Source organism: Eptatretus burgeri, chromosome 10 (genome assembly GCF_056783735.1).
Source record: "Eptatretus burgeri isolate ZD-2024b chromosome 10, Ebu_testis_v1, whole genome shotgun sequence".
Lineage (NCBI taxonomy): Eukaryota > Metazoa > Chordata > Myxini > Myxiniformes > Myxinidae > Eptatretus > Eptatretus burgeri.
The window spans coordinates 82499992-82523157 of record NC_140970.1 but is presented as its reverse complement, the minus strand read 5'-3'; the positions used below and the strand labels follow the sequence as shown (position 1 = coordinate 82523157).

Genomic DNA, 23166 nt, shown 5'->3' with positions numbered 1-23166 from the left:
AATGTTTTTACTCTTGCACTGTGTGTACCAAAGTGTAGTCTAATTTCCTTGCCCTTTTTTTGCATAACAGTGTATGTGTGTCTGTAGATGACCCCCTAATGTTACTGTGACAGAAATGCTTCAGTTCCTGTTCAGTCCAACTTGTGTGATTAGATGTTTACACTTTGTCTCCTCTCTCTCTCTCTCTATCTCTATCTCTATCTCTATCTCTATCTCTATCTCTATCTCTATCTCTATCTCTATCTCTCTCTCACCTCTCTCACCTCTCTCACCTCTCTCACCTCTCTCACCTCTCTCACCTCTCTCACCTCTCTCACCTCTCTCACCTCTCTCACCTCTCTCACCTCTCTCACCTCTCTCACCTCTCTCACCTCTCTCACCTCTCTCATCTCTCTCACCTCTCTCACCTCTCTCACCTCTCTCACCTCTCTCACCTCTCTCACCTCTCTCACCTCTCTCACCTCTCTCACCTCTCTCACCTCTCTCACCTCTCTCACCTCTCTCACCTCTCTCACCTCTCTCACCTCTCTCACCTCTCTCACCTCTCTCACCTCTCTCACCTCTCTCACCTCTCTCACCTCTCTCACCTCTCTCACCTCTCTCACCTCTCTCACCTCTCTCACCTCTCTCACCTCTCTCACCTCTCTCACCTCTCTCACCTCTCTCACCTCTCTCACCTCTCTCACCTCTCTCACCTCTCTCACCTCTCTCACCTCTCTCACCTCTCTCACCTCTCTCACCTCTCTCATCTCTCTCATCTCTCTCATCTCTCTCATCTCTCTCATCTCTCTCATCTCTCTCTCTCTCTCTCTCTCTCTCTCTCTCTCTCTCTCTCTCTCTCTCTCTCTCTCTCTCTCTCACCTCTCTCTCTCTCTCACCTCTCTCTCTCTCTCACCTCTCTCTCTCTCACCTCTCTCTCTCTCTCTCACCTCTCTCTCTCTCTCTCTCACCTCTCTCTCTCTCACCTCTCTCTCACCTCTCTCACCTCTCTCTCTCACCTCTCTCTCTCTCTCTCTCACCTCTCTCTCTCTCTCACCTCTCTCACCTCTCTCTCACCTCACCTCTCTCTCACCTCTCTCACTTCTCTCACCTCTCTCACCTCTCTCACCTCTCTCACCTCTCTCACCTCTCTCACTTCTCTCACTTCTCTCACTTCTCTCACTTCTCTCACTTCTCTCACCTCTCTCACCTCTCTCACCTCTCTCACCTCTCTCACCTCTCTCACCTCTCTCACCTCTCTCACCTCTCTCACCTCTCTCACCTCTCTCACCTCTCTCTCTCACCTGAACATAAACATCAGGTTGATAACCTCAATCTGATGTACTTTCCGCTGTTCTCCTATTTCAGATTAATCGCTCCTCTCCCTCGTTGTTTTCTTTGATAAAATTATTTGACAAAATTCTGGTTCTATCACGGAAGACATGATTTCAGTTTTAATTTTTTTTACACTTCTCATTCATGAGACACGATCCGAAAGGATGGTGCAGAGGTATCGCACTTACCATTGACTTGTCTGGGCTGGGTTTTGATTCTCTGTCTGACTATAAACCATCAGATTGGTATTTTGCAGACAGGGTGTTGCATCATGAAGTGTGCTGTCACTTGGATGGACATTAAGTGGGGTGCCTCTATGCCTGCATAAGCTGGTGCATGTTAAAAGATACCGACATCTTTCATAACTGTCAACCATTGTGTGCTGGCAGCTTGAACAAGTTCCAAATTTCTGTCATCTTCAGTCAGACATCAGGCTTTGCCAGCTTTCTTGTGAAGGAATTGTGCCAATTGCGTTGTTGTAATTTATCACAAACTTAAAAGTGCTATTGTACAACAGACAGAGTTTTTGCTGATGTTGCACAACTGTCTATGGCAGGTGAGTGGTCTCCTGGCTCTGCTCAATGATCCCTTGCACCAGCCATTCACCATCTTCCTCCCCACGGATACAGCCCTACAACAACTGCCTGAAGCCCAGAAAGAGTCTTTGCTCAGCATGTCACAGCCAGACATGCTCCAAGAGGTCTTAAAGTACCACGTGATACAATCTTCCAAGGTAACAATTAAGCTCGAGCAATACTCGTTTTTGTCAAGGCTCGTGTCAGTCTGCATCAGCGAACAATCGGAATGATACGTTTTCCCACCTGACCCTCAACAAATGTGTGCTAACCGCCATGAGAAGCAAAGTAAGCCTGGTTTTTCAGTCGTTAGCTGGTCCCACGAAGGGCTAATGGCTGAAACGTCTTGCTTTGCTTCCTACAATAGTTGCCATACCTTTGTCAACCCTCAGTTGATAAAAGCTATTGTTCAAATTGAATTCCACTGTATGCTTGTGTTTTTTATTGAATTTTGTGAAATAATCAATACATTTGAACAAACAAAAACGACATGTTTAAACATTTTATAAATATAAGAACAAATGAATTACAGTTTCTGTGTTTCTTTTTAAACCTGTTACGAGTTTGGTACAATTTGTTTCTGCCTAGGTTTCTGCGTCTGACCTTTTCAACATACACGAACTGGTCACCATGCAGGGATCGGTTGTGACAGTTACCTGCAGCTCTGGGAATGTTACGGTAACTGTTCCAAAACAGAGTCAAAATGTGTTTCACTTTCTCAAAAGGTTTTGGATCCAAAGACTTGAGTTATACTCCAATGGCATCAGGGAACTCACCCACCACTGGGAGGAATATGCAACAATCTTTGAAAACCACAGCTAACGCTCACTAATTTGAATAGATACGTTCCAGAGACCAATTTAAATTGGCTAAAACTGGAACGTGGGACTCGATTACAAAAAAAGAATTCGTTGCTGCTCTCGCTTCTGCTACTTCTGCTATTCATACAGAATATGACAATTAAAGGCTGCATCCATGAGTGCCAGTGTACTGGTCCCGGTGTATGCCCCGGTTAGAATAGGTGTACCATATCCCTGTGTGTCGTAAGAGGCGACCAGGGTTGGCGTCAGGAAGGGCATCCGGCCATAAAACATTGCCTCAAGAAAAAGCCAAACCCCTGCACAGCAGGGAAAAATGGCTGTAAAAACGGTCAATATATCCATTCATTTATACTATTTTAATGTGCTTTGGGCTTCACTCCCTCTGAATGAGTCGTGAACACAAAATTTAACACAATAATATGAAAAAAAAATGATTTGCTCACATCCAAAAAAATAGGAGGATGGTGGGAGGTAAACATCACCATGAGGCATAACCAAGATTGAGGTCTGAACCCCACACTTCCTTCCTGTCTGGACAATAGGCAGGAAATTTTGAATGCTGTTTCTGTCCTACGGAGTTTAATTACAGTATTTCATTGCATAACCGGAAGTGTGTTCACGAAGGTGGTTGCAGGGGACATATCTTTGGTTCAGATTTTCAATGCAATCACCAGTCTGTGGAATGTGTATGTGTTCATTATAACTCGACTATATATTTGTCTTTGTTCTGAATAAACCTCAGAGAACAGGATATAAATCATATTTACGTCAATTATAACTTGTCCGACAGGATGTTGCAGAGCGAGCTCACTTACCTGTGTACCATCTCGTCTGGGTTTGAATCTCAGCCAGACTATATACTACTTGACTGGTGTTTTGCAGGTGCAGGGTGTTGCATAGCATAGTGTGCATCCCTTGGAAGGAGGTTCACCTGGGTGTCCCATCTGCTAGCATTAGTTGATGGACGTAAAGGATCCCACCATGTATTTTGGAAGAGTAAGCAGCTTATCGCTGACACCATGAAGAAATTCCAAATTCTTATCCGAATACAGTTGAACATCTTGGCCTGCTCAGTCAGTTCGTGACGGACTTGGACCACAAACATTACTCAGCTTACTGCCAAAGGGAACACTTAGGACTGTTAAAGAAGGAGTAGACATACATTATAATTTGAATTCCAGAAGTCAGCTCTTCCATGAGCCTCGATGTCTGCAAAACTAGAACAGCACTCAGTGGACCGCATACCTCTGCCAGGCTAAACAGTTTGCGTTTTGTATCCCACTGATAGGCCAGATCTGTATCCGGACCTGAATCAAAATCTAATTATTTTGTTCTTGTCACCTGACCAACTTATCCACCTTCTTTTGTCAAAACATGTCCACAACTTTTTTTTGAGCTATCCTGCTATACTGCAGATCGGTTTTGGCCCCATCTCTCAATGTCGAAGAATCACTTGAAATATATATTTTTTTAATTCTCTTATCCAGAACCAGATTCGGATCTTCACCCAAATCGAATCAATTCTTCCTTGTCACACACCAAACTTATCCACAAAGTTTCGTCCAAATCCGTCCCCAACTTTTTGAGATATCGTGCTCCATATCGTTTTTAGCCCTATCTCTCAATGGTGAAGAAGGTGAAGAATCACTTTAAAAATTCTTGGATGCAGATTCGCATCTGGGTCTTCACTAAAATTGAATTGATGCTTTCTGGTCACACCCCCAACCTGTGCACCAAATTTTGTCTGAATCCATCAACAACTTTTTTATAGATATCCTGCTCACAGACAGACAAACAAACAGACAATGGTGAAAACATCACCTCCATCACCCTGGATAACGGAGGTAATTAGTGATTAAAAAAGCAATACACGATCAGCAAAGACGAAGACATTCTCTGAGACTTCCTAACTTTGCAACATGTGAAACACCAAGGTTACACCTTTGTCATTGTGTTTGTATATGTACTAGCATGTGGGTCATTGGTGTCCATTACTCATCATGATTCTCTGGGCCTGCAGGGTGAAGTATTGGTGGGCGAAGCTGCAGTACGTATGGTTCGGAGTCAACTTGAGTTTAGAGGTGGTGTTGCTCATGCCATCGACTCTCTGCTGGAACCTCCAAGCATTGGTGGACGCTGTGACCTTCGCACTTCAGTGACGATCATGGTACGCTTGCATGGACTTTTACTCACAATTGAATTTGTATTTTGTTTTTATTTACCTCTTCAGTAGTTGTCCTCCAAACGAAGGTTAGCGGTGTTGGTCAGTTGCATTCATTACTTAGGAAATGTAAAGATTTCGGAAGTATATTGATGACTTCCGTCCTCTGTTTGTGTGTTTGTGTGTTTGTTTGTAGGCACGATAACTCGAGAACGGAAGAAGCAACCAATGTCAAATTACACCACGTGATTCAGGAGGGTGATGGCTAGTGCTGATTAGATTTTGGTCAAAATCGGTCAAAGGTCAAGGTCACAGTGAGGTCAAATATTCGATTTTTGATGGTTTGGTACAGATAACTCTAGAACGGAAGAAGCTACCAATGTCAAATTACACCACATGATTCAGGAGGGTGCTGGCTAGCGCTGATTAGATTTTGGTCAAAATCGGTCAAAGGTCAAGGTCACAGTGAGGTCAAACATCCAAAAAAAAGTTATAACTCGAGAACGGAAGAAGCTACCAATGTCAAATTACACCAAGTGATTCAGGAGGGTGGTGGCTAGTGCTGATTAGATTTTGGTCAAAATCTGTCAAAGGCCAAGGACACAGTGAGGTCAAACATTGAATTTTTGATGGTTTTGTACAGAATCATCGTAGAAACTTCTGGTTTGTGTCGCTACCTTCTCTGGAGACAGCTTTTATTAGACAAGGTCAGAGGTCAAGTTGACGATTTGGTCAGTACCAGTCTATGACTGCTTGTTACTTACGATATCTAAAGATTTCATAAGCATATTGATGACTTCCGTCCTCTGTTTGTGTGTTTGTTTGTGTGTGTGTTTGTGTGTTTGTTTGTAGGCACGATAACTCGAGAACAGAAGAAGCTACCAATGTCAAATTACACCCCGTGATGCAGGAGGGTGATGGCTAGTGCTGATTAGATTTTGGTCAAAATCGGGCAAAGGTCCAGGTCACAGTGAGGTCAAACATAATTCCGTAAATTCATGTGGAGAAATGGAGTATTTTTGCTTCGGCCGACGTTACGAGTTCGTTTTAACTTTCATTTTAATTTTGTCTTCGGTTTTTGCGATCGCTAAGGACGCTTAACACTAGGTTGTCGAAATTCTGGTAAAAATTGGATGTTTTGGAGACGTTTTAAGATTGTATAAAAAATATTTCACTCGCCACGTCACGGCTCGTCACGTGGTGCAGCGCGCTCGAGCAGTCACGTCGTTGAGTCGCCTAAAGGTTTTGCGTGTGCGCGCTGACGGTGTTTTCAATAAATATCGTGCTTAAAAGTCATTTTTTATCCCAATAAAGGTTATTGTCGCATGCATGACTCGCTAAGCCGTCGGATTATGGAAAGATTGTTGGTGGATGGCCGAATATTACGGTTTTGTGACTTTGATAAAATAATATAAAATAATTGCGTGGAGAAATGGAGATTTTTGCTTCGGTCGACGTTACGATTTTTGATGGTTTGGTACAGAATCATCGTAGAAACTTCTGGTTTGCATCGCTACCTTCTCTTGAGACAGCTTTTATTAGACAAGGTCAGAGGTCAAGTTGACTATTTCATAAGTACCAGTCTATGACTGCTTGTTTGTCTGTTTGTCTTTCAATTTGTCGACACAATATCTAAAATATGAGGAATAGGATGAGAATGGAATTTTGAACAGACCTGCATTGTGTAAATGTACAAACTAGTGAAACTCGCCCTCTCACCTGCATTTATACAAAAATTATCAGTGGAGCGGGGATTTGGGGAGGGAGTGTTTGTGCCTTCCAGTCACTCAAAAAACAAGTTGTGTTTGATTAGCTGCTCAAAAACAAGGCATGATATTTGCAAGGCCAGGTTAAAACTGCCAGGAAATGAAGAAGCCACTTCTGATGGGAATGTATAAGCTTCGTGTTGGCTTCGTGGTTATGGTGGTGGCTTAGGATCTTAGGATCCTGAGTTCAAGCGCCATTGGCTGCTAAAATTACATCAGGTGGGGTAGACTCAGCCTGTTATCCTTTTGTAGTCAGCAAAATGAATACCAGTGTTCTGGTAGAGGGGCACAGCATCAGCAGCATAGCTGCACTTCAAGAAATGATAGCTATCCGACAGCCAAGCTGCCATACGCAAGAACAGAACAGAACAGATGAAAATGTATTAGGCCTTGTGCCTTGGCTCCCCCCCCCTCCTTCTTGTGCAGGACAGGCCTGTGGGTAGCATCATTGGCTGAGAGCACAGCTGTGCCACTGATGCAATACCCCTATTACCAGTACATTGACAGGTCGAGTCAACCCCAACTGCTGTTAATTCAGCAGCAGACAGGGTTCCTAAGCTCCCAAGCCAGCCACCCTAAAGTTAAATCACTGAAAATCACGAGTTAAAGCACTTTCAAACTTGTACACTGACATACCATTCAAAAACAATTGCCGGTTAACTCTTATCCCCGTTACCTGAAAATCACAAAGTGTCACACATGAAAACCTTGCAACTGTGACGAACCTTTTAATTTATTTATTCTCCCTTTATTAATTCATTCTCTTTTATTTTCCTTCTCCATTTTCAATCGTATTATGTAAATTTGTGTTTCGTCTTTTGGCTTTCCTGCAATTCTTTTTCCTTATTTTTCTCCACTTCCTTTCAATTACCTTTGTCATTCCAAGTCAGTTCCTTGTGTTATTTATTCTTCTCCTAATTTCATCATTTATTTTTCTTTCTTGTTTTTTTCTTTCTCCCGATGTTCTTTTTCAATTGTTATACTTTATTTATTAAGTTGTTCCTTATCGTTCAACCATTATTCTTTCTGCTTGACCACTCGTTTATTTATTTGTGGCCTCCTCTCACCTGTATGTTTTTTATCCCTTTATCCCTCCTTTACTTCCTTTTTTAATTTGTAATATATATATATATATATATATATATATATATATATATATATATATATATATATATATGTTATAGGTTTCATGTCTTTATGTCTTATTTTGGTTGTCTCTGGTCTGTTCCAGGGGGATTGTGGACGATGCACAGATCTTCCACCTTGCCCGAAGAACAGCAAGCCCAAGGTATAGAATACCAATATTGCCAGCCTTTAACCAGAGCGGCCTGTCTGAATGATGAGGGATGTATGTGCTTTTATTCGAAAATCTAACTTTTCATCAGAAAAACATGGAAGTTGGAAAAAAATAATTAAAAAAGGAGGATGTTTGAAGTCTTTACACTGTATTTGCAGAAAAATCCAAGGTCCCCATCCCTCTGTTATCCCCAAGACCTACCCCTGATCCCAGGCTCATGCTCCCCACAACATGTGAGCTTCTCTCTCATAAAGGTAGAAAAGCTCCTCGCCAATATTGATACCGCAGCAGAAACCTGACCTGACAGTAATAGTCCTTTTATTCTCAAGACTTGTAATTCCAGCATATGTAGTGCTTTTTCTTTCATATTTTGCAGGTTCTTCTCAGATCGTTGCTTGCCTTCATCATGGAAAATTGCCAACGTTACCCCTATCCACAAGAACGGTTCTGAGCTTGAACAGAAGGGATCAACTGAATGTTCACAAAGGCTGACTGATTGTTGTGGTTTGCCTACTTTGCTTCCCATCGTGATGAGCATACCTTTATGAACTACCTGTTGATGAAGCATGTCATTCAAACAGTCTGCCATTGCAAACCAACACGATCTGAGGCAAAGTCTTGTACTCCTCTGTTCCAAGATTTATCCCATTGGATACATTCCCATTGCTGGATACATTCTGTTGTATACAGTCTATTGAATAAAGTCAGTATCATCTGTAAAGTGATGGAATCTGTCATTGCTTCAGGACTTCACCGATCTCTTTTCCAAGTTTCCGGTCTCTTATTATCCTTTCAACATCTGGTCCTGCTATTCTACACAACACATTTTGCTTCTTCTGCATGGTAGACATGTTGCAGCTTAATAAGGAATGTAAGCAATGAATTTTAAACAAGATGTCAGGGCCATGTCTATGGACATCTCTCCATCTTTAACACCATTTACCACCAAGCTGTCAGCTAATGGTGTCGGCCTTTTAAAACTGCCAGCCAATGGTAGATGGGGTCTCGTCTTCGAAATCATGTTGTTATCCATTTTACTCCATGGTCACAAACAATTGGTTTCTCTTGATGATATTCTCTCCATTGTTTCTCTCGAGACGTATTTATGCAAGGTTTATTTGTTGATATGCCTGGTGTTGGCTTAATGGTTGGGGTGGCGGGCTTTTGATCCTTGGGTCCTGAGTTCAAATCCTGCTCAGCTGTTGATTTAATACCAGGTGGGGTTAACTTGGCCTGTCATCCTTTAGAGGTCGGCAAAGTGAGTGCCAGCATGCTGGTATACTGTGTCGGAGTGGCGACCCATCCAGGATTGAGCCCAATAGCCAAGGAGACTGCTTAAGCAGCACCAACGCTCTGCACAAAGTCTGGTCCCAATCTCCTCTCCTCCTCTATTTGTTAATGCCTGAGGCTTATTTTAAGCCAATTATTTGAGGCTTAGCTCTTCCACAAGCCTTGACTTTGTATACAAGTCCATTCTGAGTCATCTCCGCATTACAATGTTCAAGGAGCACAGATCCCCATTCTGGGCTTATTCAGATGCTTTCCGTCTTACTTATCTGGCGGTGGTTGAATTCAAGGCTTCTTGAGTCATTGGCATCTCTCAGCAGGAAATCACGTTTCAAGGTTTGCTTTTAATTTTGGCACAGGCAGGTTATTGGTCTTGCAGTGCTTCACTGCCCTTCTTTTAGATATCTATATATTTGCACTCCCTTCTCTTTACCCAGCCCAGCTGCCCAGCCCTTCCCATTCTTTTATCAACCAACACCCAGTTACCCTCACTAAGTCCAAGTTTGATGCATACTTGCATTTCTTCATTACACTTTATTCCCTTCTGGGGAACCGACTCTCTGTTTGTTGAATCATGCTCTTCCCTGCAGTCCTTCAAGACTGTGTGCACCTCAAACTCATTACATCTGCCATACTTATTCCTAAGCTTATCTGCACTCAATAATTCCTGATGCCATTTCCCCCTCTTCCTTTCATTTCATGTGATGCACCGATGCAATTTTGTCCCCTTGTTTTCCTCCACTCTGCCCCCCTCCCCCTCCTCCATACCCTCACAGTCAGTCTGTTGACCCACTAATCTCATTTCAACTTGTGGAAGCAAAAATTTTAATTCCATGTCCCTTCCATTCTCGAATACGTTGGCTTTTTAGGAGTCAAGGAAATTTACCTTGATCCAATTTGTCAGATTATAAATAATTATAAATCTTGTAATCCTTTCAAACATATATGAATTGTGATTAATGAATAGATGATTCATGAGAATGACGAACTTCGGGGTGCTGCGGGTTCGATTCCCATTGCTCCTCATTCTCACCAACCCTCTCTTTGTAAACGCGGCAATCGGTTTGCCAAACACCCCTCGACATGAGCGCAGGGAGGACTATCATCCTGCGGTTGAATGCCATAGGCTGGTGTTGTGGTTTTTGGTGGTATTTTCCAGCATTTGATGAAGTAAAGTGAAAAATCAATCATGATGAGATCGAGAAATCCTGTGTTTTTGGAATTTCGTGTGTGTTTCACTTTACCTCCCAAGTATTGCTACACTTAAAATGTACGCAAAGAGGAAAGGATGAACAATCCCAAAGAGAAACAGAATGGGAAAGATCAAGGTGCTCAGAAGAGGTCATGGACGTGAATGGGTGAGCGCTTTGGGTAGTGATTGGCATTGCATTTGAAGGAGTGAAGTGAGGAAGACAAGACAATGGGCACAGGGAAAGGATTTCACAATCGAGAGAGTAAGGGGGTGAAGGAATGCAGGTGGGCAACCAGCTTGGACTTGGGGAGAGTGAGCAGGTGAGGGTTTCTCGATAAGCGCATGAGACGTAGGGTGGCTTTGGGAGAGCAGAGGGAGGAGAGGGCAGGAGGAGTAAATCTGGTTTTACTTTACTCTTACAAAAGAGGTGGTTGTGCATCTGAAAATAAAAAAAATAAAATTAACTTGTTAAATGTTTTAAGTATCGAAACCAACACGGAATAGAAATCATCAAGTAATTTCATTCGTCATGAAACAGAGCCGTACCTTTGCTAATTGCAGTGAGAACTATTATTTTTTTAAATCATATTCAATTAATGAGGGGGATTTGGGGGCAGCATTGCCTTGTTATAGGTAGCATTAAATAGCCATCCTGGGCTGACAGAATGACCAAGAGGTACGCACACATGCCTCGAAGCTGTTCAGCCTGGGTTTGAATCCCGACCAAGCTTTAAACTGTCGTCCCAGTGTTTCACAGGCAGGGTGATTCATCAATGTGTGCCGTCCCCCAGATATACATTAAATCGGTGTTCCATTTGCCAGCATTCGTTCATGGATGTTAAAGATCCCCATGATGCCCTTCGTGAAGAGTAGGCAAGCTATCGCTGGCACCATGGCCAAATGATAAATTGCAGCCGAACCAGAGCAGAGAGCATTGCATCAGATGCACAGCCGCACCCTCGGGCCAATGATGCTAACCTGCAAGCTTGTGAACAAAGAAGAAGTAAGTAGCTATCCCAAGCGGCCAAGAGGTCATTGATGTCAACCATGAAGTGTAGACCTGTAAATCACATCAGGTAAGACAGACATATCTCCCTCTTCCTTGAAAGCCATTCATAAACCGTTTACCAACAACACAACAGCAACATGGTAAGTTATCCTGAGATTAGCTCGTGCTGCTTCCAGAAACTTCAATTACAAACCCATTATTTAATTTAAACCCAGTCTCCGGGATGTCAGTCCAGTGTCCTCACTTGAAGATGTATTTTCTGCATTGTGATTGTTGTGAATCATTGGTAAATTAATACAGTATAGTAACAGGCATTTGATCAAGAGTTGTAAACTTTGAGGAACAAAAACTTGTACATTTGTCTGCAGGACGTACAAGCTTGCACAAGTCGATTCTACTTCGCTCCAATTAAGGGCTGCCAGCAAATTTGTGACCTGTCTGTTCACAAAGCACAGTGCTGCAAAGGATTCTACGGAAAGCACTGCCACGGTGAGAGTTAGTCTTTATTTCGAAAATTTATTCGGAAAAAGTAAACTTGGCTTTGTAAGAATGTAGCTGTTGTAAAGGTTGGATGCGGGTCATTTTGAACAGGAATAAACATAAATACTGAATAATTACCTCCGACACTGAAAGTGGAGGTGGTTGTTTTCACCTCTGTCTGCATGTCTGTGAGCAGGATTTCTCAAAAGGTTAAGGACTGATTCGGACGAAATTTGAAATTTGAAAGTTAGTGAACAGGTTGGGTGTGCAACAAGAACGAATGGATTCGATTTTGGTGAACATGTGGATGCAATTTTATATTGGGTGGTCGCTAGACTACCGTTATTCTCAGGTTTTCCGTCTGTTTGTCTGTATGTAATGGACAGCTCTGGAGGCCAGAGGAGTTAACCGATTTTGATGAAACTTGACTGGTAGGTTCATACCAGGATCTTGTTGTATGCTTTTGAGCACCGTTGCTATGGACGCCACCGTTGCCTAGCAACGGGACTTTGAAATTTTTGAAAAAATCCGAAAAATATTTTTATAGATATTTTTTTTAGAAAATCAAAAATCGGCTTCCGTGCTTTTATGCGCTCTATAATCAACCTCTTTGTCAAAAATTTTCAGCCAGATCCGTCAAAAACTGTATGACTGGTATGCAATTATATAGCGACCACCCATGTCGCCTACCGGCTTTTATATACGTGTGTGTGTGTTTATATATATATATATATATATATATATATATATATATATATATATATATATATATATATATATATATATATATATATTCTTCACCATTGAGAAAAAAAAATGACCGTTTTTACAGCCATTTTTCCCTGCTGTGCAGGGGTTTGGCTTTTTCTTGAGGCAATGTTTTATGGCCGGATGCCCTTCCTGACGCCAACCCTGGTCGCCTCTTACGACACACAGGGATATGGTACACCTATTCTAACCGGGGCATACACCGGGACCAGTACACTGGCACTCATTTCGCCGACCTCGGAAGGATGACAGGCTGAGTCAACCCCCTGGTGTTAATTCAGCAGCCAACGGGGCTTGAACTCAGGACCCTTGGATCCCAAGCCACCACCCTAACCACCAAGCCAACACCAGGCTTATTCTTCACCATTGAGAGATAGGGCGAAAAACTGTATACAATATGATATCTCAGAACATTTCAGACGGATTCGGACGAACCTTGGTGGACAGATTGGGTGTGTGACAAGGAGGAATTGATTCAATTTTGGTGCAGATCCCATTCCGGATTCGAGAATTTTTCGAAATTCTTCAATCAAAACAAATACCAATTACTGCACCGTAGTCCCAAGAAGGAAGCAGACATGCCAATGCACACAAACACACAAAAGCACCCCACTTCGACACACATACATACAAACACACATGTAAAAAACACACAAACACAGATATATTATGTTGTGGTAAGTGCTTACAAAAGCTGTTTTATTTGAAGTTTTAACCTTAACTTATAAGCAATTGACAGATGTTCCAACTGCCTGGATTATCAGCTGAGCACCGTACTTCATCGAGGTTTCAATCCTTTCAGCCCAGAACCTCTCCTCCTTCACCATATGTGATTCTTCACCATTGAGAGATGGGACCAAAACGACATACAGCAGGATATCTCAAAACGTAATGGACGAGTTATGACAAACTTGGTGGATCAGTTGAGGAGGTGACGAGAAGAAGCCGATTCGATTTTGGTTGAGGTCCATATTAAGATTTGGCCTATCAGTGGATACAAAACATAAACTGGTCAGCCTGGCAGAAGTATGCACTCTTACCAAGTTACACTAGTTTTCCTGTTCGTTTCATAGTTTTCAAATCACAAATATCATTGTAATCTGGGATAGTAGAATTGTTCTGTATATTTGAATCTGATTTGACCAGGTCACTTTGACCACTTCTTAAGCCACATGCTAAGAGTGTAGACAACCATGAGCATTTATTACACAGCACAGTGCAACTCGATGCAGCACCTGTCTAAACTGTACATGGCCAATCAGAAATAACGGACCTGCTAGAAGTGTTTTCAATAATTTCAGTGCACTTTTTAGTAATCTGCCGATATCCCAAGACCACCACCCTAACCATTAAGCCAACACCAGGCATGGGCTTGTCCCTCGGTAATTTTGATGTGTTTTGCATACAAATTACGGATATTCCTTGAAAGTAGGCAGGTCTGTCGATGCCTGAGCATAAAACTATGAAGCGTCATTTTTCTTGAACAATATTTACCAGCAAGCAGGATTTTTTTTTTAATTCATCCAGGACACAGGCACACAAAGGTCGACACTTCTTGAAAGGCACTTTGGGTTAGCTTACATTCACAAGCAAAATGCGAACAGACTGACCAAGCAGCTTAACTCCCTTTTTGAAGAATGGCTTATTCATTGATCCAACGCCATACCTGAGAAGCACCAGGTGGCGGTTTATAGTCTCTTTGAGAATCACACATCGACCAGAGAGCTCAAAAGGTAAGTGCGATATACCTCTGAGCTATCCTTGCAACTAAAATGGAAGCATATTTGCAAAATAAACACTTTTTTTTTGTACACATGATATCAGCATCATGTCACACTTATACCGGGCGTCGTGGCGTGCGCCTGTAATCCGACTACTCGGAGGCTTGGGTTGGAGGATCGCTTGAGGACGGGAGCTCTGTGCTGGGCCGCGCTATGAGAGGGTGTAGGGCAGCCCGGAATAATGGCGAAACCCAATCCTTATCCCTGTGTCGTAAGAGGCGACCAGGGTTGCGTCAGGAAGGGCATCCAGCTTGAAACCCGTGCCAAATCAGTATGCGGATCATAACGGATGATCCGCTGTGGCGACCCCTAACGGGAGCAGCCGAAAGACGAACAACAACAACAACATCAGCATCATGTCACAATTACGGTCAGAGTTGCTCGTTTTGTATATATATATATATATATATATATATATATATATATATATATATATATATATATATATATATATATATATATATATATATATATATATATATATATATATATATATACCGCTTAACCGACAGTGTACGCCAATATCTCAACCATGTGGCATAGGGTCTTTTTGTCTCGAACCAATTTACCTAATTAACTACACAATTTCGACAACCGGGGAACCACGCCCTCGGCACGTCTTGCTCGAACCGGGTCACTCTACCAACTCCGGTTCGGGTGCAGTCGAGCGGAACTGCCAAAGCCGTGCCGGCTAGGATGAACAGATTAATTATCGGGTATAAAAACCTGGCTAAAACTCAGATCCGAACCATGCTGGACCAATGAAAGAAAGGACGGAAATGAACTGGGAACACTTCCACAGTAATTTATTTACAATAAAGAAGACACAGAGCAAGACTTATCGTGGAATATACAAGCAAGAATTTGCAATGTTCAAAAACACTTACACAGTTTCTACTTACAAGACGGGCCCACACACTCAGACGCACACTCAGATAATTTATTAAAAGCCCCCCGCAGCCAGAGAGGGAGAGACGAGCTGGGGGTCGCAGTTCGCTTGGGTACCTGCACGTTGAAGAGTGGTGCGGTGCTCCATGGTGCGGCATCTGCTAATGGTCGTGTGGCTCGTCCCACAGTCACACGCATGGGACTCGTACCCGTAGAAGAACCTGAGCGGAGCAGTCGGAGTCCCAGGGCGGAGATCAGGGTCGCGGACGGGACCCAGGAAAACTCCAACGAACGCCAGCCAAATGCAGAACTCCAGCTCAAACCGCATGACGCACACCAACCAACTCAACTCCTCCAAAAAACTCTCACTCTTGAGACTCCTCTCCACAGAACTCCTCTTGCACTGAGGATGGTGTCGTCTTTTTATGGACCTCCCTGAACAGGGCAGGGGCTCGGTGTAACAGACGTCACCGTCCACCCTGATTGGACGGGGCTCCCATGGGTCCGGCCTTTTCTGGGCGGGGTCTCGGCCAGGCTCGGGCGGGGCCTCGGCCAGGCCCACCCACTCCACGCGTGTGGACTCCACCAGAAGGAATTGGAGCGCTTGGAGAAGCCAAATAGGAAATGCGGACTGGACGTTTTTTCCCCGTATGCTGTGGCCAGCGAGGCTAGGGTTGCAAGCGCTGTAAGGTACCCTGGTTGGTTGTTGGTTTGTTTGTTGGATAGTCTGTTGGATGATCATTGGAGGGTTCGTTGGATGGTTTGTTAGATGTAATAACCTCCCTCAAAGGATATCGCAACGCACACCTTTGATTCTCCCACTAGACAAAAGGAAGGGACCTGTCTCACATGTACTTAACGGAATAACTGACTCGTGACATCTGTATGTTTGAATGCATATGGTTTGCAGATCCGTAACACTACCCCCCTCCCCCCCCTCTTTTGATAGACTCGACCCGAGTCGTTAATTTTCGTGTGGCATGCAGGTGTTGGTTTTCCCCTAGTACGTTTTACCTACGGATTCCTGAGTGCGACATTTTGAATACATGTCCCAAAAATAAATAACCTCGTGCATTGCGTAACTCAACCAACAGACTCATTCAGACAACTTAACTTCATTGCCGGCACTAAACAAACAACAGGTGGGTTAGGACTATGTACATTTCTAATATTTATACTACCCATGGCTCAGGACCTGTGATTTGAGGCGAGAAAACACAACAAAGGCAACATTTGTGGATGGATGGTCAGATGTCTTTAGGGCCTTCAAAGGTCCCTTGTTTGTCATTGAATTCTTCTCTTTTTTAAGTTTCTTTTTTATTTCGGCTGCTGGAGGCAACTCACCCTAATAGGGCAGGCTATACGCCGTCTCACAGGCCATTTGAACTGGCCTTTATGCAACAAGATCTCTGGGCTGTTCCGTGCAGTCCCCGGTAACACGGCTGCCTGCAGGGCAGTCCTTGCAAAACACTTTCAGAGATGCTCCTAGAGCACAAGGTGAAGGTTGTGACATGGGAATGCAAACAAAGGCATGGGCGGGTATGGAGGCAAGGCAAAGGCAGGTAAAGCATGGCATGGCAAACGCAGACCAGGCAAGATGCAGTACAACAGGAGGTTGGCGCACGAAGCTAGTCGGCCTCGGTCTGTTCTTGTGAGGTTGTGGAGGGAGTGCGGTGGTGCTGGTTGGTCTGAAAACGGGCTCGCACCTACCCTGCGGTCTCCCCCCAACCTATCGCCTATGCCTGTCCTTGTCCATACTCACCATACCCATGGGTGATGAAGGTTTTGGTCAAATCTCATTGAAATCATATGTGCAGTTTCTGAGAAGAAGTTGCAACTATTTGTGGACGGACGGACGGACGGATGACGCACGACGCACCATCCCATAAGATCCCCGGAACTACTTTACAGGTGAGCTAAGAACTATCCTTGGGAATATTATAACAAACAAACTACATTTGGAAGCTGTCTGGGGCTCAGTGACGATCCTGAGGAGACTCTTCAGTACAAAACTTTGAGAACAGAAAACTTCACAGCTTGGTCCATGAATCATGACCCCTCACTGAAATGAAGGTGGATACTCTGAGACTGCCGTGGGAGGACACCATTCCACATTCTGAAATCCACATATGTAGATACCAATCAATGACACACACACACACACACACACACACACACACACACACACACACACACACACACACACACACACACACACACACGCACGCGCGCGCTTGGCCGATATCGGCAATTTTTCGGGAATCGGCAAGTTGGAGTCAGCGCAATTAACGACTCCAGTACGTACTGTATGCAACCCAGGAGCCTTGAGTAGCTTTCACCGAAAAACGACGTCACATTTATATGGACGTTTCAAGGTATGATCACAAACGTGATTCTTTATAAACAGCTGCATGTGATGGGTGGAAAAAAAGATTGGCTCGGTAATTTAGAAAATATGTTAATACTGCAGACGGCTCAGAAATTGGGCATTATCCAATATATTTTGCTTCGAAACTCACAAAGGGAAACATAAGTTTTACAAATCCGATAACCAAATGCTTTAGAAACAGGCGCAAGGACAAAGGAAAACCTGAAAGAACCTCCATAAGATATGGGATGAAACTTTGCCACCATCGCACCCATCCGTGTGTGCTGTCAACGTACCTCTACCTTGTAGCAGCTGTCAACTGCACATCCCGATCAGGACACGAACTGCACTGTGCAGCTCGGTAAGTGGTTTCAGCACTCAAGCGCTCCAACGGAACGCCTGGCTTGGCGAGCGATTACCAATATGCCCTCGATACAACTGTGCACCCGGAAACGCCCGTGCAATGTTCGAATTGGACAAATCAACACTTTTTGGGGGGAGTCGGAACTGCTGATACTTTCAAATCTGGAGATTACATCCAGGCCAAAAAACATGGCGGCTTCAGACTCCAGTCACACTGACACACACATTGCCTTTTATTAGTATACATACAGTACGAGATAAATTTGAGCATTCTGTCCCTTCTCACTTTACAGCATGTCCAGGAGGAACAAGAAATCCCTGCGGTGGACACGGCACCTGTGATGATGGTCTGGGCGGCACTGGAAATTGTACATGCCCTCCTGAATTCAATGGCACAGCATGCGAATTATGTCTACCAGGACGCTATGGATCCAGCTGTGCAAGTCAGTAACTTGAGGCTGTTCTTTATTCTCCTCTCTTGTTTACAAAGCTCTCATGCAAACTCCTCTGCTTGTTACTCTTTCACTGACCTCTGTCCCTTGCTTTTTTAAATGCAACCTCTTTCTTTTCTTTTGTTTTTTTTTTTGAAGCCTCACTGTTGACTTTTCCTTTGTCTCTCTGCAATGCCCTCATGTTCACGAGTGTCTGACGGTAGTTCCTTTAATATTTGTTACAAGACAAGGAAACTCATGAAAACCTATTCAGTCCATCCTGCTTGTGTGATGCACCAATCCTAGATCTGCAGCATAAACCATTAGTTAATACCCAAGTTGTAAAATAGGAGAGGTAGCGTGTGATACTTTGGCTTGCGTGGATGAATGGGAGAGGTATGGGAGATTCTTACCCATGCATGATACTCAATAAAACAAGCAGCAACATGAGATGCATTTACTGGATTGCAGTGTGTAATATGAACAAAATATCCTCAGTGCTGTATATCGGGTAATTAGCAAATGCACAAGTTCAATTGCGTGGACCTGACTGCTGGTAATATACTTCTTCTTGTACATGTGTGACTGCACCAATATGAAAATATTGTTGCGGCCCGGGGTTCAGGGCTCGCCATGAAGGAAAGCCTTCGAGTTTTTCCCGAACACCCAGTCCTGAGACCGCCGACCACAGATAACTCTGCGGTCCAACGGGCTGTAGTTCTTACACCGCCATAGCCACTTGACTGAGACTACTTGACTGAAACATAGCCACTTGACCACTTGAGCAGGGTTATACTTCGATATTTCCATGATACCTTTCTATTGGCATGGCAACCTAACTCGAGGCCACATCCTCGATGCCACACTTGGTGATCTTCTGCCGAGCAGAACAGATAGGTGCAGCAATGGCTAACAGAGTAAACCAGGTGGGGTACAACTTCCCATCTAACTATACCTGTACACTGTGTCAGACCAATCAAGGAAAAGACAACCAAGACAGATTGGAAATAACAACAAACAATTATTTATTTACACACACACCAGTAATAATTTAGAAGTGAGTATTTATAAGAAAGAAATCAAAAGGCACATAAGAGCAGATTTAACCAGAACATGTTTTCTTCATTACACAATCTTACTTACACAAGAAACTTGGTCATCATTCACTCAGGAGAGAAGAAGACCACAAGAAAAACTTGAAAAGAAAAGTAGGGTCTTTTCTTTTCTCCCTCACCTCACATAGCCCGACGGGGCTGTGCCAGTCCAAATATACTAGAGAATGGGGAAGATAGGATGGGAAAGATGGCCAGTGGCAATGTTTCATGATGGGACATGCAGTCACATCCCTGAAGTGCCCAGACCCAGTAGGTGAGTCCTCTCCGGCATCCCAGATATGCCAGCGACTACATTTCTGCTGGACCCATATGTCCAGTAGCTGCCAATGAACCAAACTGTGTTCTGAGCTTTCCACACTGAACCTCCTACACACTTTGGGGCGCTCTCTCTCTCTCTCTCTCTCTCTCTCTCTCTCTCTCTCTCTCTCTCTCTCTCTCTCTCTCTCTCTCTCTCTCTCTCTCTCTCTCTCTCTCTCTCTCTCTCTCTCTCTCTGTCTCTGTCTCTGTCTCTGTCTCTGTCTCTGTCTCTGTCTCTGTCTCTGTCTCTGTCTCTGTCTCTGTCTCTCTCTCTATCTGTGCCTCTGCCTCTGCCTCTACAGCCCCCTTCCTTGCACACAAGTATTCAATGTGCAGTCCTCACTGTACCCTGCTTGCGAGATTTGCCTCACCCCACTGCTCACGGGAAGAGCGCCGCACCTCGTGCCATGAACATGCATCTGAGAATGGACACATTCCCATGCGATGAAAGTAATCTGATCAGCCCAAAGGATTAATAATCACAGACGGACCAAATGTGCCCAACCAAACAATGTGCGAATGGAGTGAAAACCGAGGTATGCCATTGGACCGAGGGATGACCGATTGGCTGCGGTACCAAATGTAAGACCAATGTGGTGAAGGAGTAATTGTTGAATGGAGCAGCAGGGAATTGGGGGCGGGGGGTGGGGGGTGGTAACAGATTGATGTGGAAAAGGAGGGATTGTTGAAATGATGTTTGGTGAAGGAAATGTTATTGGTGGAATTGAGAAAGGTGGATTGGGGGGATGGAACAGACCGAAGGTGTGAAGGAGGGAAGATTGAAAGAGGCAGGGGGTGGGGTGGTAATGGATAGATGAGGATAAAGGAGGGATTGTTGAAATGATGTTTGGTGAAGGGAAGGTTATTGGTGGAATTGAGAAAGGTGGATTGGGGGGATGGAACAGACCGAAGGTGTGAAGGAGGGAAGATTGAAAGAGGCAGGGGGGGTGGGGTGGGGGTGGTAAGGGATAGATGAGGATAAAGAAGGGATTGTTGAAAGGAGCAAGGGGGGGTAAATGAAAAGAGAAAGACATCACACCGGGAAAATACAAACTAACTGATGCATGACCCCCGAACAACCCCTTGCAAGGGATCAAGGACTATCTACACAAAGACTAATGAAATAACTGATCCTCGGGTCACTTACGTGTCCATGTATGCTCTCCCCTGGGGTAAGTTTCCAAAACTGTAACGATATTGAAACCGAACGCCACATAACGTCCACAGTTGGTAACCCTCCACACCACATTATACTGGGGGGAAAAACGACACAGGAATCGCTTCTAATAAACTCTACCAACAATTCTTCACTTTCATCCCATTTACATCCTACCTCAGCAGTGAATGTTATCAGGGTTGGCAAAGCCAAGGGGAATGCTTTGTGAATGGACCTTCACATATGGCAGTCCCCAAGTGATTTTGGTGACATGTTCGAAACAAAGCAAGTGGAGGTACATTCAAAGTACACCGCTCCCACGCTAAATAAATAAATAACATATCCTCCAGCATGCAACATTGCCGGGGTGCCTTCGGCACCAGGCGATGCCGCCGTGTAGCACGTGGAGAGGGAATTGGGAGGGAGTGGTGTACTTCTGAGGTGAAGATGCACAAATGATACTGTCGTGTCCAAGGGGGTTAGCCCCTACCTGGACAGATAACCAAAAAGTTCTCCGTTAGAGGCAAACAGCTGAGATTCTCGGGAGATTATGGCGCCACGGGAAGGAAGGGCGGCATGGATGGAGGCACTCGGAGGCACAGCACAGGGGTTTATACTCGAACCCACGACAAATAGACAACACAAACAACTTAAATAAATATGGGGTTTAATGAAAATAAAACAAATATTTACAATTGTAATAATTTAAAATGTCATAATAAATATGGAACATGAGATAAAATTAGATCTAATTTTGAGGCGCCTCCACACAGACTTTAATAAAGACAAGGTGATAGAATAAACAAATGAAAAATCCCTCCTTTATCCCGGCACTTAGCTCTGTGTCCAGAGATGAGTTTCTGGAGCTTGATGTTCGACACACCGCTTCGTCACCGCACGGGAAAATGCACCCAAAATGGCGCCCAGCCACTCTCTGGGTGGGAAACGTACAGGAGAAAATTTGGACAGCGATACTCAACACCAGGGCTCAGGAACTGCCATGCAGCTTCTTTCGTCGATCGCACTTGCCAACTCCACTGCTCTGCAAAATGGCACCGTCTCTTTCCCCGATGGCACAACATGAGGCTTCAAGGCTGGTCTCACACGATCCAGCCGAACAGTCAATGCCCAGCATCTTGCTCCACCACTTGAGCCAATTCACCTCAGCACGAACACAAGAATCGTGCAGTCTTCTTCACCATGTTGAGGGGAAGCCAGTCGTAATGCCCTTCTATTCCAACCGCCATCTCCTGACTCGCTTCTGTCCCATCTTCCTTCGTGTCCCAAGTTGCCTTCTTGTCACACAACGCGGAGACTCTCATCCTCCCCTCACTCTCTTCCCCTCTGACGTCATGCCCATCAATCATCCATTTTGGGGGCATGGATTGCTAGTTGTCACCCTGGAGGCGGGGTTTCTTGCTTGCTTGGAAAGTGCAGCTCAGTTGTTATTTTAAGGACATGAACCCTTTTTATCGCCGGTATTGAAATGCAAAAACATAGGAAAAGGTCACAGGAGTCAATCACATCCTTGGAGAAATTATCCTTACACCCTGCCTAATTTAACACAGCAGCTCCCCACCCCCACCCTCCCCCCCACCCCCCTCCCGGGTGGTGACACGTAACACTTAAGCTCACAGTTTCCCGACTTAATCTACATTGAGATGTCTCCTGCACGTCCACGGACCAAGCAACTCGATACAATCCTATTTTTCCTTTGAAATTCCTCCATTTACCCCACAAACATAACAATACTTACTCGCCGTGCAGCACATGGAGACAGAATTGGGAGGGAGTGGTGGAAAATGATTAGTTGATTAATTGCTAAATTAAAATAAATAAATAAAAATCGTAAAATAATTAATTTCTTCATCAATTGGCATACCAAAACCACCACTGTTTCATCTGAATCTGTAACATTTTCAAAGTTAAGTAATTCGTCGAAAAAGGAATAAATAATCTATCAATTGATTCATCAATAAATCAAAAATATCCTTTATAGCCAAATCACTTGTTTACTATCGTGTCCAAATATCAGCTTCCCCTCTCAAAAGGTGTCTGAGCTATTGCCCAGATGAAAAAGAAAAAAATAAATAAGGA

At 44.0% G+C, this 23166-nt stretch overlaps 1 protein-coding gene across 1 annotated transcript in view; it reads left to right on the top strand.

Moving 5' to 3' along the window:
* STAB2 (stabilin 2) overlaps positions 1–23166 on the top strand; it is a 426796-nt gene that overhangs the window by 344472 nt on the left and 59158 nt on the right. Inside the window, exons 51-56 of the mRNA XM_085899123.1 lie at positions 1871–2047; positions 2478–2567; positions 4731–4877; positions 7869–7925; positions 11791–11911; positions 18364–18513. Of these exons, the coding sequence (XP_085755249.1) occupies positions 1871–2047; positions 2478–2567; positions 4731–4877; positions 7869–7925; positions 11791–11911; positions 18364–18513 (742 nt within the window). The remainder of the gene's footprint in view (positions 1–1870; positions 2048–2477; positions 2568–4730; positions 4878–7868; positions 7926–11790; positions 11912–18363; positions 18514–23166) is intronic.